The sequence below is a fragment of the Podarcis bocagei genome, assembly GCF_964188305.1.
Source record: "Podarcis bocagei genome assembly, chromosome: W".
NCBI classification, from domain to species: Eukaryota; Metazoa; Chordata; class Lepidosauria; order Squamata; family Lacertidae; genus Podarcis; species Podarcis bocagei.
In genome coordinates, this window is record NC_138131.1 from 18,441,783 (window position 1) to 18,458,023 (window position 16,241).

Here is a 16,241-nt window from a genome sequence, read left to right on the forward strand (position 1 = left end):
GGGCGGGGGAAGCCGCTGTGCCGGAAGTGTTTGTGGGGAGCCCGTTGCGTGTGATTCCCCCACTACAGAGCCCCGGTCTGAGAGCAGGGGTCGGGAAAGCGCCATGGCTGCGTCGCGGATCGCCGCGGTGAATAAGGCAGGGGGTTTGAAACTGGGATAGAATGTGGTTTCTTTGTTTAAAAAACGTGTATCTTTTCATAGAAATGATAAAATGAAAAATCTGTTTGAAAGACACCAGTGTCTACTTATTTACTGCAGTGACTAACGTAACCTCACGTCGGTAGTAAAAGTTTTTAGAGCGTAACGGATTGTATCCAACTAAAGCTCAATTCAAGGTTGGACTCATTTGAATTAATGAATATGACTCGCTTGCGGCTGTTAATTTCAGTGGCTCTCCTCTTTCAGTTGAGCTGAGTTGGGTGCAACTCAACGCTTCAGCTTCTGCCACAAAAGGCAAAATGTTATGCTTTAAGAGTTCTAATATTTCTGCTGCATTAAAACAACAAGGCATTCTTTGCCACCTTAAAGACTAACAAACGTTGTTGTTTCAAAACCACCTATTAGAGTGGACTTGTAGTCCATGAAAGTTTATGCCAGAATAAATAAATAAATAAATATATATATATATATATATATATATATATATATATATATATATATATATATATATTAGGATTGTATCCAGTGCTATCTCTACACGGAGCAGACCCACTGAAATGAATAAACATAACCAATTCAAGCCCATTAGTTTTATTGGGCCTACTCAGAGCAAGACATGGATTTCCTTTGCTTTTAAAGTACAGTGGTACCTTGGGTTAAGAACTTAATTCGTTCTGGAGGTCCGTTCTTAACCTGAAACTGTTCTTAACCTGAGGTACCACTTTAGCTAATAGGGCCTCCTGCTCCCGCCGTGTGATTTCTGTTCTCACCCTGAAGCAAAGTTCTTAACCCGAGGTACTAGGTCTGAGTTAGCGGAGTCTGTAACCTGAAGCGTCTGTAACCTGAAGCGTCTGTAACCTGAGGTACCACTGTACCATGATACTCATGGACTAACAGGACTGTTCCTGTGGAATATTTTATGTTAGTCACTGTAATAAATATATTACCAAACAGTATAATCCTTAACAATGTCAACTCACAAGAAAGTCCTATTGAGTTCAGTAGTGCTGACTCCCACAGAGGTGGGCTTAGGGTTTTAGCCTTAATGATTAACAGTATGCTGGGATTCAAAACAAAATTGTCTCATGTACTGTTTGATGGGGTGGGGGCTGTCAGATGTGCGCAGATGTCATGAGTCAGGAGTATAGGGGGAGGGGAGCTGGTTACTGCCTTTTGGCTCCATTCCTCTCCAGCCTCCTCTTCTGCCTCAGTCTGGACTGCTCTCTGCCCCATGTCTCTTCCTGCTCACTAAAGCCTGTTGCCTCTTCTCCCTCTGACCATGCATCGTTGCCCCCCTGGCTCTGAGCCTTCTTCCCCAGTTCTCTGCATCAAGCCAGCCCATGACAGCAGGTGGGGGAAAATCCAAATTTGCTCTCTTCCTTCTCCATGTAGGCTACTGCTGAGTTTCCTTCTTGCAGGGTTCAAAAACAAAGGCTTCAGATCAAGGGGATGCTCCTCCAGCCAAGAAAGCCCCAATTTTCTATGGGAGCTTAGAGGAGAAAGAGCAAGAGCGTCTCCTCAAAGGGGAGTCTGGGTTGATGGGCAAGGATGCAGTCAAAGCAGCTATTGAGGCTGGCAACATCAATATCACCAGTGGTAAGAGATGGTAGTGAGCTGACTGGGAGATGGAAGGAAAAGGATGGAGGGAAGAACTGCTTAGTGGGGCTGATAATTTGTTTAGAATGCTTGCAAGCAGGCCATTTTCAGCAAATGCTCTCAGAGAAGTTCTCAGTTCAATACTAAAATTACAATTAAATCAGGAAGTCCTTTAAAACAAATCACACTAAAGCATTACACAGCATAATGAGATTAAACGAGATGCTGACATAAAACCACATGCAAACAAAGAAGACATTCACTTGGTGCTGACAGAATGCCACAACTAAGAAGCCTGTGTCATTGTCCACCATACTTCCAAGGGTGGTAGGACCTAGAATATATCTTAATGTTTGGGTGGGTTCATGTGGGAACAGGTAATCTTTCAACTAGCCTGGCCCCAACCCATTTGGGGCTTTGTAGGTCAAAATCTGCACTTTGGCTTGAGCTTGGCAATGAACTTTAATCCAGTGTATCTCTTTAGGACAGGCAAAATAGGTTCCATATGACCAGTCCCATTTATTTGCTTTAACTGTAGTTTCCAAGCAATCTTCAAAGGCAGCCCCAAGTACAGTGCGTTATAGTAATCAGCCCATGGATAAATGTGACCAGGCTATCTTTATCCCAGGGATGCTATCAGTTATACATACAGTGGTACCTCCAGTTACAAACCTAACCCGTTCCAGAGGTCCGTTCGTAACCGGAAACCGCTCGTAACATGAAGTGCGCTTCCGCTAATGGCACCTCCCGCTGCTGCCGCACCACCGGAGCGTGGTTTCTGCTCGCATCCCGGGACAAAGTTCACAATGAGGGGCATCTACTTTCGGGTTAGTGGAGCGCGTAACCCGAAGAATTTGTAAGGGGGACGGTTCGCAACATGAGGTACCACTGTAGTTCTTTACAGGAGAAAGCAAGCAAGAGACAAATCCCTGCCCTGAGGTCTTTATAATTTAAATCTAGATAGGGGTAGCAAAAAGCAAAACACTAGATGAGAAGGAGTGTCACAGGTGGCAGCAGATCAATGTGGGTAGGTTTCGTTTCAGGGGAACAAATGCTTGTTGGCTAGCTCCTGCGCATCTGCAGATCCTATTTGTTCCCTCTGGATATAAAAATGTGTACTTCCAGTGGCCATAAGAGATTGTGCTCTCTTACCCCCCCCCCCAGCAAAACATTAATTACATTTTGCCTTTGTATGAATGTTGATTTTAAGCCATTTGGGGAGCCAGTTTTGGCTGAAAAGAGGGATAATAATAATAATAAATTTTATTTATATCCCACCCTCCCCAGCCGAAGCCGGTCTCAGGGCGGCTAACAACAATCAAATAATCAGTCAAATAGTCACACAATCTAAAAATATTTCATTATGAAAATTAATTAAATCGAATTGATGGCAACCAATTAAGCAAAATTCTGTGCAGGTTGCCAGAGGAGGGAGTCAGGCTGTGCCCTGACCAAAGGCCTGGCGGAACAACTCTGTCTTGCAGGCCCTGCGGAAAGATGTCAGGTCCCGCAGGGCCCTAGTCTCTTGGGACAGAGCGTTCCACCAGTTTGGAGCCGCAGCCGAGAAGGCCCTGGCTCTAGTTGAGGCCAGCCTAACCTCTCTGAGGCCTGGGACCTTGAGGATGTTATTATTTGCAGACCGTAGGTTTCTCTGTGGGGCATACCAGGAGAGGCGGTCCCGTAGGTATGAGGGTCCTAGGCCGTATAGGGCTTTAAAGGTTAAAACCAGCACCTTAAACCTGATCCTGTACTCCACCGGGAGCCAGTGCAGCTGGTATAGTACCGGATGAATGTGCTCTCGCAGCGAAGACCCCATAAGGAGTCTCGCCGCGGCATTCTGCACCCGCTGGAGTTTCTGGGTCAGTCTCAAGGGCAGCCCCACGTAGAGCGAGTTACAATAATCCAGTCTGGAGGTGACCGTCGCATGGATCACAGTGGCTAGGTCAGGACGAGAGAGATAAGGTGCCAACTGCTTAGCTTGGCGGAGATGAAAAAATGCCGCCTTTGTTATAGCTGTAATCTGCGCCTCCATAGAGAGGGAGGTATCGAAGATTACACCCAAACTCTTAACAGACGGTGCTGGCACTAATTGCACCCCCGCAAGAGATGGGAGTTGCCCCCTCGATCCCATATCGTCCCGCCCCAGCCAGAGGACCTCTGTCTTCGAAGGATTTAACTTCAACCGGCTCCCACGTAACCATCCAGCCACAGCTTCCAGACATCTGGTCAGTGTGTCTGGGGCCGAGTCAGGATGGCCATCCATCAACAGATAGAGTTGGGTGTCATCAGCATACTGATGGCAACCCAGCCCAAAACTCCGGACAAGCTGGGCGAGGGGGCGCATAAAGATGTTAAAAAGCATCGGGGAGAGAATTGCACCCTGAGGCACTCCACACACCAAGGAGTGGCGTGATGACAATTCCCCCCCAAGCGCCACCCTCTGTCCCCGACCAGAGAGAAACGAGCGCAGCCATTGAAGGACTGTGCCCTGGATCCCCACGTCAGCAAGGCGGTGGTCCAGGAGTTCGTGATCGACCATGTCAAAGGCTGCTGACAGATCTAGAAGAATCAGCAGCCCCGACCTGCCTCGATCCAGCTGCCTGTGGAGATCATCTGTTAGGGCGACCAGAGCCGTCTCGGTCCCATGACCAGCCCGGAAGCCGGACTGGAATGGATCCAGAGCAGATGTTTCATCCAGAAACCTACCAAGCTGTTCAGCAACCGCTCTCTCAATCACCTTACCCAGGAATGGAAGATTCGAGACCGGGCGGTAATTGGATAGATCTGAGGGATCTAATGATGTTTTCTTTAAGAGCGGACGCACCACCGCCTCCTTCAGTTCCCCTGGGAATAATTTGTTCCCCTGGGACAAATTGATGATATCCCCCAGGGGGCCCCGCACCTCGTCTGGACACGCTCTAATCAGCCATGACGGGCACGGGTCAAGAGGACAGGTGGTGGGCTTTCCAGCTTGGAGGAATCTGTCCACATCGGCTGGAGATATCCGGTCAAAGTGGTCCAATACTGGACCCGAGCACAGTCGAGGGGCCTCCAGTTCCTTTATTGTATCCAAATTGGCAGGGAGGTCATGGCGGAGCAACAGGACCTTCTCCGCAAAAAAGCTCGCAAATGCCTCACAGCTGTGTGTCAGATTGTTATTTAAATTTGGCTGTCCTTCAAGGGACGTTAAGAGACCGAATTATACTAAATAATTGCGCCGGGCGAGAGCTAGCGGATGCAATGGAGGCCGAGAAGTAAGACTTCTTAGCGGCCTTCACTGCCATCTCATAGGTTTTCATAAAAACCCTATAAGATGTTCTTGAGGCTCTGTCACGGGCACCCCGCCATACTCGCTCTAGCCGTCTGAGGTCCCGCTTCATTTTCCGAAGCTCCTCGGTAAACCAGGGAGCCCGGTTTCTGCGGGGTCGCAGAGGGCGCTTAGGTGTGATCTCATTGATGGCTGCCAGGAGCTGGGTATTCCAGCCCTCAACAAGCTCAGTCAATGAGTCGCCGGGGGAGCAAGGTCCCGCAAGGCTTGACGGAATCTATCCGGGTCCATCAGCCTCTGCGGGCGAGCCCAAATCGGCTCGCCACCTAAGCAGGGTGGGGGTGGAAAGTCAATCCTGGCTTTCAGAGCATAGTGATCAGACCATGGCACCTTCATCGAAGGAGACATGATCACATCTATACCGGCGCCAAAGATCAAATCCAGCGTGTGGCCTGCTTGATGTGTGGGGCCCGAAACAAACTGGGAGAGCCCTACTGTCGCCATGGAAGACACCAGGTCCAGAGCCAGTGAGAAGGGAGTGGCATCAGCATGGAAGTTGAAGTCTCCCAATACCAATAGGTTAGGGAACTCCAAGGCCCAGCCGGCCACCGCCTCCAGCAGGCCTGACAGGGTGGCTGCTGGTGCGTTAGGTAGCCGGTACACCAGCCAGACAGCCAAGCTCTCCTCGGAGCCCCACACTAGACCAACACATTCAATGCCGGGGATCGATGGCGATGGTAGAGCCCTGAAAGAACAATCTTCCCGGATTAATACTGCCACCCCTCCCCCGCGGCCCACAGTCCGTGACTGGTGGAGGACGGAGAAACCCGGGGGTGCAATCTCTCGTAAGGTAACAGTTACCCCTTCGCGCACCCAGGTCTCCGTCACACAAGCCAGGTCGACTCCCTGCGAGGTAAAGAAATCTCGCAGGGTAGTGGTTTTGTTGCCTATAGACCTGGCATTGCACAACACCAGTGAAGGAGGTGAGTAATCCTTGCTCACCCTACCCTTGTCTCTCGGGATGGGGCGCAGATTGGAAGGGGTACGAGCATATCCGTATCTCGATCCCCTTCGCCTATAACATCTGCCCCCACCGCCATACCTCCCTCGCCCCTCCACGGTAGCAATCCCAAGCCTCATACTAACCTCCATTTACAAAATAGAAAACAAAACAACCAAAACAATTATGCCCAAACAAAACCAGTCCCCACCCCACTCAAATGTCCAACCCCAAAACCAAAACAAGACGGAACAAACAAAAATACATAGATAAAAACCACCATTCACGGTGGTACAACAAAGTAAACAATAAAAACACCTTTAAAACAACTTAAAATATATATAAACATCTTTAACATTTGCTGCAGATAATGAAATAATATAATATTATAAAAAACAACAACCCCCATTTAAGGTGCTGCAAATTAAAAGCAATTAAAACATTTAAAACTATTTTGTCCATTGCTGCCGGTAGCTGCTCAGTCCTCTAAACTGTAATGGTAGTGCAGGCCCCGCCCCCTAGGCCAGATGGAGTTGGCAGGAGAGGGAGCGGTCTTCCCAGCACTCACACAAGCAGCAACAGCAGCCGTCAAAGTCTTAAGCCACAGGCCTCACTGATAACATAAGCTTTGACCTGGACACTCAAGGAGCAGAGAGAGGTGACACAGCATATACCACATATTGTTGCTCTTTGAATGTGGCTTCATTGGAATGAAGCAAACTTTTGAAGTGAGGGTCAAGTGTTGAGGCTTTGTAGGGTCCTGTTGGGGTTGTATTTCCTATAACCTTTGGCTTTCTACTATGATCAGGTGAAGTTTTTGACTTGGAAGAGCACATCAGCGAGCGCCAGGCAGAGGTCCTGGCAGAGTTTGAGCGCCGGAAGCGTGCCAGGCAAATCAATGTTTCCACAGATGACTCTGAGGTCAAGGCCTGCTTACGAGCCCTCGGGAAGCCCATCACACTTTTTGGAGAGGGCCCTGCAGAAAGGAGGGAGAGGTGAGAGAGGATGAAATTGACTTGCTCTCACTTCCTTTTCCAGTTCATTGATGTGACTCATATAAACAAAGGCAAGTTAATCTTCACTTTATTTCTCAACAGGCTACGTAACATTCTGTCTGTGGTTGGCACAGACGCATTGAAGAAGACCCAAAAAGAAGATGAGAAGTCCAAGAAATCAAAAGAGGAGGTAATAAATTTTAAAGTGTGTTATGAGTGACAGCAGCTCTGGGGTTTCAAATGGGAGTCTTCACAAACCCTGGGAGCTCACACTTTCCCACTGAGCTCCGACCTTTCCCCTTAGCTATAAATGTGTGCCCACTATAGTACCCAAGTCTCACAAGAGATACCCACCCCTTTAATGTTTCATTTCTCTTAGTATCAGCAAACCTGGTACCACGAAGGACCAAATACCTTGAAGACGGCCAGACTGTGGATCGCCAACTACTCCCTCCCTCGGTAAGGGGCTGGGATTGAGAAATGCTAACGCAAACATTGATGAGGCCTTGTATATCTATTGTCCCTAACTAGAGTGGTGGTGATGGTTGAGAAATGGGGGATTTCAAACCCACCTCAAAAGACAGATGGCACGTGGCAGAAGAATTGTCACCATTACAACTTGTAGGCCTCTGCAAGGGTTGAATATGGGCAAGACCTGGTTGCATTAATTTTTGTTCCCTTCACAGGGCAATGAATCGATTGGAGGAAGCCCGGCTGCTCAAGGAGGTCCCTGAGGCCACACGGACTTCCCAGAAACAGGAGCTGCACAAATCTCTAAGGGTAAGTGGGACCCATCTCTGCTATGACTTAAAAGTTCTGGGCACTGGGCTGCTGCAGCCCAGAAGGCCCCCGAGATGCTGAGGTTCAAATGAGCTTGCAGAAGGCTTCTGTGCCTCTGCTCCTCCTCAGCATAATTCAATGGTAGATCAAATGCTTTGCATGTGGATGATCCCAGGTTGACTCCCTGGCATCTCCATCTCCTGGACAAGGAAAGATCTCTGCTGGTTGCTTGGAATTCAGCTGCCAGTTCAGAGCACATAACATTGCACTAAATGGGTCCCACAATTCAGCTCAGTAGGAAACACTACTGGGGGTGAGGTGGGGGAGCAGCCTGGGCAGGAAACGTCATCTCTTTTCTTTACCATCTCAGCGCCATCTCATTTTATTGAGCCCTTCATTTCCTCTGGTGGCAAAATATTATCTTTTTTTTTTGTTTTTCTTTCAGTCTTTGAATAATTTCTGCAGCCAAATTGGAGACGACCGCCCTATCTCCTATTGCAACTTCAGCCCCAACTCCAAGCTCCTGGCTACAGCTTGCTGGTAAACTTTGTTCTGCTTTTCATTATGTCCCTCCCAATCCTGCTAAGTTCTCCTATAGTGCACAGGAGAGGCTGCCTGAGCTGTTGGGAGCAGTCATAGAATCATAAAATTGTAGAGCTGGAAAGGATCCCGAAAGTCATCTTGTCCAACGCCCTGTAATTAGCAAGTTCTGGAAGGCTATTGTGGGAGTAGTTTTTAGAATGTGATAGTTCTGTGGGTGCATTTTATCATTTTGTTGAAGGTTGTTTTTAGACTTGCTATCTTCTGTTTTGTTTTTAGACTTGTTATCTTGCAACTGAATTTTGCTTGGTTTTTATATGTGTTTGGTTTTTTTTTTACTCTCTTAGCTTCCTTGATTGCTTTTGTTTGATTGGTTTTGTTTGTAAAACAGAAAGACAAGGGATAGAAAACATTTTAAGATAAAATAAAATGCCAGTCAGTTTTCCTTCTGCCTTTTCTCTCCCAGGAGTGGCCTCTGTAAACTGTGGTCAGTGCCGGATTGTAATCTCATCTGCACTTTGCGAGGTATAGTATCTGACTCCCACCGCACCCATTGCCAAAGCAGCCTGCTTTTCTCTTATCTTCCCTCAAATGACTGGAGCAATTACAGTATATGGCTGATTAGGAGCATAAGGCTACATGGGTGGGAGGCTATGAATTTTGAGAGTGGTGCTGTGCAAACTTCTTCCTTTATTTGTTTGTCCACCTTGGGCTTGGGTGAGATGGCATTCCTTTCTGGAAGACAGCCTTGACTCTAATAATCAGTGTTGGGAGTCATATCCTATAGGTCCACTGCTTAGCTGCTGACTAATTCAGAGCATGGGAACGTCAGACCCGTGGGCCACATGTGGCCCTCACAGCCTCTCTGGCCCTTGGGGCTCTCTTCAAACTGCACCAACCCTGCTTGGCACCCTCCTTTAGTGTTTTTACTTGGGTGGAATGTGGCCTTGAATTCTGATCAGGCCTGGAAGGAGACTAGAAATGGGAGTGTGAAGGCAGGTAGCCTACTATACAAAGGGAAAAGCTGCATTTGTTGCTCCACCTTCTTTTGCTTTTGGCCCCTCCCACTATTGGCATGCAGCCATCCTCCATTCAGGCCAGCCAGAGTCATTTTCAGAATTCAAGGATGCAATCCAGGCTGGCAGAAGACACTCAAGAAGGGCGTGAAGCAGGGAGAGTGAAGTGTGTGGCCTGAGGGGAAAGAGTGAATTAGTGTGGGGAGAGTGCCAAGGACCAAAGTGGAAGGCCTTGAGAGCCACATTTGGCTTACAGGGCCAAGGTTCCCCACCCCGGCTTTAGCACAAAAACTAAATTTGGAGTGATTCCCAGTCAAAGAGTCTCTTCGGAGCAATAGGAAGAGGCCCAGACTCAGACAGAGGAAGCAAGCTTAAAATTGGCTGGCTCTCAAACTGTCTGTCTGTCTCGTCTGTTCCCAAGGGCACAACACCAACGTTGGAGCCATTGTCTTTCACCCAAAGGCAACCATCTTCCTGGACAAGAAGGACGTCAACCTGGCTTCATGCGCAGCAGATGGCTCTGTCAAACTTTGGAGTCTTGAAAGGTACGCCTGGGCCCAGGAAAATCAGTTGCCTTCCCTTCCTTATTTTATTGGCTGCTGCGGGTGGTAGAGAAAAATATTAAAGAATGGCTTCCTGCTTAACCTCCTTCTGCAACAAACAAAACACTAACACAAGTGATTGAGGCAGGGGCATGACCACACCATACTTTTAAAGCACATGGCTCCCCCCAAAGAATCCTGGGAGCTGTAGTTTGTTACAAGTGCTGGGAATTATAGTCCTGTGAGGGTGAACTATAGTTCCCAGAGTTATTTTGCTGTGGGTGCTTTTGGGGGCCTGATCCAGCAGTGCTCCTCTCTCCTTATAATGAGGCTTCTTTTCTGTGTTACTGTTTCTAAACCTTTATAGAGACACGAGTTTGCTTGGCTTATTGGTTGTGCCCCCTGGCCCAAACTGTGAGGTGGGGGGTTCCCACTTCTCCCCCATGTCATACTTGTCTTACTTTTTACACCTCTTGTCTTGCTATGTCCCCAGATAGGCTGCATTTGTTCCAACAGTCAAGGCACTGTGACTCTTGGGGAAGGCAGTTGATTCTGTCAGTGCGTTATCCAAGGAAACAGAGAGAGAGCAGATTCTTTAATTGGGCCTCAGGGAAGAGGTTTATTTCTGTCAGATACTGTTGCTGTGGGCCGAAGCATCAGTGGTGGTAAATTCGCACTCCTTCTCTCAGTCTTGGGTGCCTGTGAGGTCATAGAATCATAGAATCATAGAATTGTCAAGTTGGAAGGGACCACAAGGGTCATTGAATCCAACCCCCTGCAATGCAGGAATCTTTTGCTCAAACTCATATTTAGTGATAGATTTTTTCCCACCTGTTGAACTCGAGACCCTCTTATGCAACAGTAAGGGACCTGTGGCCCATGGGCCTGACTGGGCCTGGCAGGGAACCTGATATGGCCCATGGGGCCATTTTTGCCAAGCCACACCTGCCCCACCCCTGACATCTTGTATAACATGGGGCAGGTAAAGACACGGCCGCAAAAGGAACAAGTAGAAGAGCTTTAAAACATGTTGTTCTGGGGCCATTCTGTGGCTTGTTATATTGATGTCAAATTCAAACCCCACTGGGCTAGGCTTCCTTCTGGAGTTCCCTGAGTTCCTTCACCTTTTGTTTAAGAAAGTCAGGGTTGCGTGTACAGGACTGGATCATTCCAGCAACAAGGGGGCTCAATCAAACTGAAGAGAGCAGCTACAGTAAGTGGAGCTGGTCTAGTAGCTCTTATACTTGAGGAAGTATTAGGACTTCCTCCTGCCAATGAGGTTACTGGTTCACTATCCAGTTGCTTTCTTTTGGAACACAGGGTTGTAGACCCATTGAAATGCATGGACATGCATTAATTTCACTGGGTCTACTCTGAAATGAACTGAATTGAATACAACCCCATAGGAAGCTGCTTTATAGCAAGCCAGACTAATTGCCTCTCAAGGCCACTGTTGTCTGCTCTAACAGGCAGTGGCTCTCCACAGTTTCAGGTGGGAGGATTTCCCAGCCGTACTTGGAGACACCAGGGATTGAATCTGGGATTCTTTTGCCTGCAGAGTGTGTCTACCACTGAGCCACAACTGCTCTGCTTGGGCAGGCAGGGTTTTCCCTTCTGTTTCAAATGCCCTTTGATTACTTTAATATTTGTACTTTGCAGCCCTGGGAACAATGGGGAGTAGCCTACATGAAGCATCCCAAGCTGCCTGTGTATTTTTGCAGCCAGTCAGAGACAGCATTGTTTGTTTACTTGTGAACTAGTTTTGCAAAGCCCCGTCACAACATATTTTAGGCTTGAAAGGCAGCAAGCAGTGTACAAATCTTATACAGTAGTATACTATGACTAAGCTGTTAATAAAGTCATTGGATAAAGCCAAGCTAGTCTGTGAATCTTTCAATAACAACTGAAACATTTTTCTCTTCTGGGCACCCTTCAGGGGGGTCACTTACCAGTGGTGGGTGGAGTAACTACTGTAAATTTTACCTTCACACAGCAGATTAGTTTCTGTACACCCCCCCCCTCTGTCCTCCAGCCAGCCAGCTGGATCCACCCATCGCACCTTTCCCTTTCTCCTATTCTGTATTGCTCCCTCTTTATTTTAGTCTCTCTTATGGGACAGTCAGCATCATCAAGAATTTGCCGTGAGATGTTGTGTTTCTTTCAGTGATGAACCAGTGGCTGACATCGAGGGACACACAGCGAGAGTAGCCCGGGTGGCATGGCATCCCTCTGGCAGGTTTCTGGGCACCACCTGGTAAGTCAGAGGAGGGGGTGCTGCCCAAAGGGCCACACATGGCACCTGGTCTAATTTCTTGTGGGTAGCAAGGAGGTGAATAAATAGGGAAATGATGTGATGGAGAAAGAGGAAGAGCAGAGAGCAGCAGAAAGAAAAGGAAGAAAAGAGAGTTCCTTCCATTGTTAGTAGTCTCACCACCACTGGCAATGCCACCACCATGGGTTACCTTCGAAATAATTCTGCCCTCGATAGAAAAACAGTTGTTGTCATCCCCTTGTGATATGTTACTTCTTTCCACTCAGCCCAGCACTCATTACACAAGACTGGAAAGTGAGAGGTCAGAATGGGAGGAAGCTGCAGTTGAAGATCCCAATACTGAGCAGAGAATTGAATTATGTGTCCTAAATGCTACACATATCCCTGTATCAGTTGGCTGATCGTCTAAGTTTGTGGGGGCCAGGGGCAGATTAGATTAATTCCATGGTCTTAGCTTGTAGTGGAGATCAGGATAGACAATCCAGCCACCTGCTTGAACTTCGGGGGGGGGGGACCTGTTGGGGCCTTGTGAGATATTCACTTGAGTCTTTGTCTCTTCTCCACCTCCCCCCCTGCAGCTATGACCACTCTTGGCGCCTGTGGGACCTGGAGGCTCAGGAGGAAATCTTGCACCAGGAGGGGCACAGCAAAGGAGTTTACGACATCACCTTCCATGTTGACGGCTCCCTTTCTGCCACTGGGTAAATCTACATGCATGTGCAAGTCCTAACCCTCCCTGGGGGTGTCACTGAGCAAGTATCAGCCAGTCAGTAATGATGCTCATTCTTGCTAGTTCTAAAATGCCAGAAAAGAGAGAGAACTGGTTGGGATTCTACCTTCAGAAGATCCCACTCAAGTCTTCACTCCTGGAGCTAAAAAGTCACAGGGTGGAAATTCTAATGAGGGAGGGGCCATAGCTTCGATAAGAGCGTCTGCTCTGCGCGGAGAAAGTCACAGCTTCAATCCCCAATGGTTATCTTCCTATCTATAATCCTGGAGAGCAGCTGCCAGTCAGTGTAGACACTACTGAATTAGATGGACCAATGTTCTGACTCATTTCTAGGAAACTTCCTTTGTTCCTAATAGCTTGACTGTATTCCTGAGTTTATACTGCTCATTAAAATAAAAGTTTCAACTTTTTAGGGCAATATTAAGATTTGCCCCATCATTGTTCTTAATTTGCAAATTCTGATCTGGGCAGCTCTTGCTTTAGCTTGTTTGTAATTGAGTCGATCCTTCATTGTCACGTAACTATGCTTTGGAACTCCCTGCCTATTGACATTAAGCAAGCTATATAGTTGTAGGCACCTGCTGAATCCTTTTTTTTTTTTTTGGCTTGAAAAGCCTACCCAAGTGCATAATTTAGTTACTTTGTTTTTAAAGTTCTACTTATTTTTATGCGTGTTTATAATGCCAATGGCTTTTAGGTATATTTGCTTTTTAATTGTTCTGTAGATTTTAGCTATGTTTCACGTTCAGTTTTTGTACTCCTCTTAGATAACTTTTTGATTTAAGTGCATAATAAATATTCTAAATCTATGCAAACAAAGTGTGCTAATTAGACTTTCCTACATGTGATTTGCCAGGTAGGTCAGATCTGGGTCCTGCTTGCAAAACCTTGGAACTGCAGACAGGAGGTGGTAGTAACATGGGAGGCAATCCGAGCTGCATTGCAGAAAGGCTTTGCTCCAATTTAACAACTGTGGTTCGCAGAAGCTCCTTTGGCTCCTGTTTAGTGATGTTAAGAGGCATCCAGCCTAGGTGACAACTAAAGAGGAAAGAAGATCCAAAGATGGCTTTAAGTGATGCCTCTTATTCAGAGTGGAAGCATGGGAAGGGGGTTGTGTGAGAAAGAGATTGTTTGACGTTTTTCTCTTCCTTTCAGTGGCCTTGATGCATTTGGCCGCGTGTGGGATCTGCGCACAGGGCGTTGTATCATGTTTTTGGAGGGTCATCTCAAGGAGATCTATGGGATCAACTTTTCCCCTAACGGGTAAGAACCAATTTGCCTTCCCCTCTTGGGGTGCAGGTCTTAATATTGACACACAGACAACTAACTTCTGCTCGGAGTAGATTAATTGAAATTAATGGAACTAATTTGGTCTGCATGCACACTATACATTCAAAGCACATTTCCCACCCCAAATCACCCTGGGAATTTTAGTTTCCCCCTCACAGAGCTTATAATTCCCTATGCCCTTAGTAAACTACAGTTCCCAGGATTCTTTGGCAGAAGCCGTGTGCTTTAAATGTATGATGGGTACATAGCCTTCCCCCCTCCTCCAATATATTTTATTAAAGCTTTTTCATAATCATGTAGGATTATGAATAGGGCTGAAACTGGGAACAACCCCCTTGCACGCAAACCCGAATTCCTCCTCTTCCGTACTTCTCATAGGTACCACATTGCCACTGGAAGCGGCGACAACACCTGTAAAGTGTGGGATCTCCGCCAGAGAAAGTGCATCTACACCATCCCTGCCCATCAGAACCTGGTGACCGGAGTGAAGTTTGAACGTAAGTCTCTGTAGCTGCTAATGCCTTTTCCCAGAAACTGAGGATATATAATGGGTTGAAAAGTACCTTGTCTGTGGTTTCCATGTGCAACATAGATTCCCAAGACTTGGATATATACCGCTCCCCACCCTCCCCAAATACACTGGCTCTTGAGAATAGCCTGTATGCTTTGTCACTCACCCTCCCTCTTCCTGCATCCCCCGTTCCCTGCTTATGGTTGGCTTTTGGGTAAGGTTTTGGGGAAACTGGTAGCACTCTGGAAGTTGTTGGACTCCCATCAGCCCCAGCCAGCATAGCTAATGGTCATGGACGATGGGAGTTGTAGTTCCTCACCCCTGCTGTAAGTGGTAAATCTCTATATTACCTCCTTAGTCCTCCTCCCCACTTCCTGTTATTTTTCTCTTTCCGCCACCCAGCAAATCATGGCAACTTCCTGCTTACTGGATCTTACGACAACACAGCCAAGGTCTGGACGCACCCAGGCTCATCCCCGCTGAAAACCTTGGCAGGACACGAGGGCAAAGTCATGGGCTTGGACATCTCCCTGGACGGGCAGCTGATCGCCACATGCTCTTATGACAGGACTTTCAAGCTTTGGATGGCAGAGTAGGCGGAAGGAGCATTTCTGCCGGATTGGCCCTGCCCAGCTCCCGCAGCCAAGGAAGGCAGCCTGCTGTGACTCCCTGGGCCTCCGCTGCAGATCAGGGCATGGTTTGATGCACTTCTGGGATACTGCCTCCTCCTAACACATGCACACACCCTCTGGTCAGGCCAAGCTAAGTTTGAGAATGCCTTTCCTATTGCATTTTGCTTTAGTTGTGTACTCTCCTCTCCCTTCCCTGTGGAATTGGCTTGCATTGATCCAGCACTACCAACCTTTAGGAATACCCAGGGTGCTAACAGAGATGGTAGGGTGGGTTGTTCTGGTTGTTATTTTGGAGTGGGGTCACAGCTTCTTCTCACTCGGACAGAGACTTTTCTTGAAAAACGACACCCTAACATTAAAGCAGAGTGGCTGCTTGAAAATGGTGACGCCTGTGTGGGTTGCGTTTTTGACACATTTCTTGAGCCAAACAGCCTCTGGTGATGGGGTGCCTCCCCTGCCCCACCCATCAGTGCTCAGCTTTCCTATTATCACTCCTGCATTCATAGAATCATAAAGTTGGTAGGGACCTTAAGGATCATTAGCCCAGGAATGGTGAAACCACAGGCCCCCTAAGCCAGATGTGGCCCTCCAGGCTTCCCTGCCTGGCCCTCAGGACTCTCCCCTGGCCACAACCCTCCACAAACCATGTTTCACATCCTCCCTGAGAGTTTTTGCCTGGCAGGAATGCGTTCTTTCACTCTGATAATACTTCTTGCTTGCCTAGATGAAGGATATGGAAGGGCGTGTGTGGATATGGAAACTGGCCTGCTGCACAGAGGTAACATTTACATTAGCTGCCCTACTCATTTTTGCCTCACCCCACCTACCACTGGCATGTGGAGCTCAGAAGGTTGCCCAGAATAATTTATATGAAGCCGTGGACAGAGATAATCTGGGGGTTGGAGCTGGG

General features: G+C 47.7%; 2 protein-coding genes across 4 annotated transcripts in view; both read left to right on the forward strand.

The window, feature by feature from the left end:
- LOC308577829 (tigger transposable element-derived protein 1-like) overlaps positions 1-16,241 on the forward strand; it is a 280,142-nt gene that overhangs the window by 5,408 nt on the left and 258,493 nt on the right. The gene's annotated exons all lie outside the window — the stretch shown is intronic.
- LOC308578350 (U4/U6 small nuclear ribonucleoprotein Prp4) lies at positions 77-15,455 on the forward strand. 3 transcript variants are annotated; one of them, XM_081178617.1, is made up of 14 exons: positions 77-127; positions 1,578-1,755; positions 6,832-7,018; positions 7,121-7,208; positions 7,398-7,477; positions 7,705-7,798; positions 8,244-8,338; positions 8,805-8,863; positions 9,776-9,899; positions 12,061-12,150; positions 12,747-12,869; positions 14,054-14,161; positions 14,567-14,685; positions 15,102-15,455. In XM_081178617.1, the coding sequence occupies exons 1-14, from the start codon at positions 104-106 to the stop codon at positions 15,293-15,295; spliced, it is 1,563 nt and encodes a 520-aa protein (XP_081034743.1). In that variant the 5' UTR covers positions 77-103; the 3' UTR covers positions 15,296-15,455. The 3 variants fall into 3 exon arrangements, with proteins under 3 accessions (XP_081034743.1, XP_081034742.1, XP_081034744.1); XM_081178616.1 differs by having other exon boundaries at positions 80-136; XM_081178618.1 differs by lacking the exon at positions 77-127 and adding an exon at positions 169-335.

What these genes read in the sequence shown, in the direction of transcription:
- LOC308578350 (XM_081178616.1), top strand. Translation starts at nt 104, where the DNA reads ATGGCTGCGTCGCGGATCGCCGCGGTGAATAAG. An exon ending in CCAAGAAATCAAAAGAGGAG is followed by an intron (nt 7,209 to 7,397) that starts GTAATAAATTTT and finishes CATTTCTCTTAG; the next exon opens with TATCAGCAAACCTGGTACCA. An exon ending in TCTCATCTGCACTTTGCGAG is followed by an intron (nt 8,864 to 9,775) that starts GTATAGTATCTG and finishes TCTGTTCCCAAG; the next exon opens with GGCACAACACCAACGTTGGA.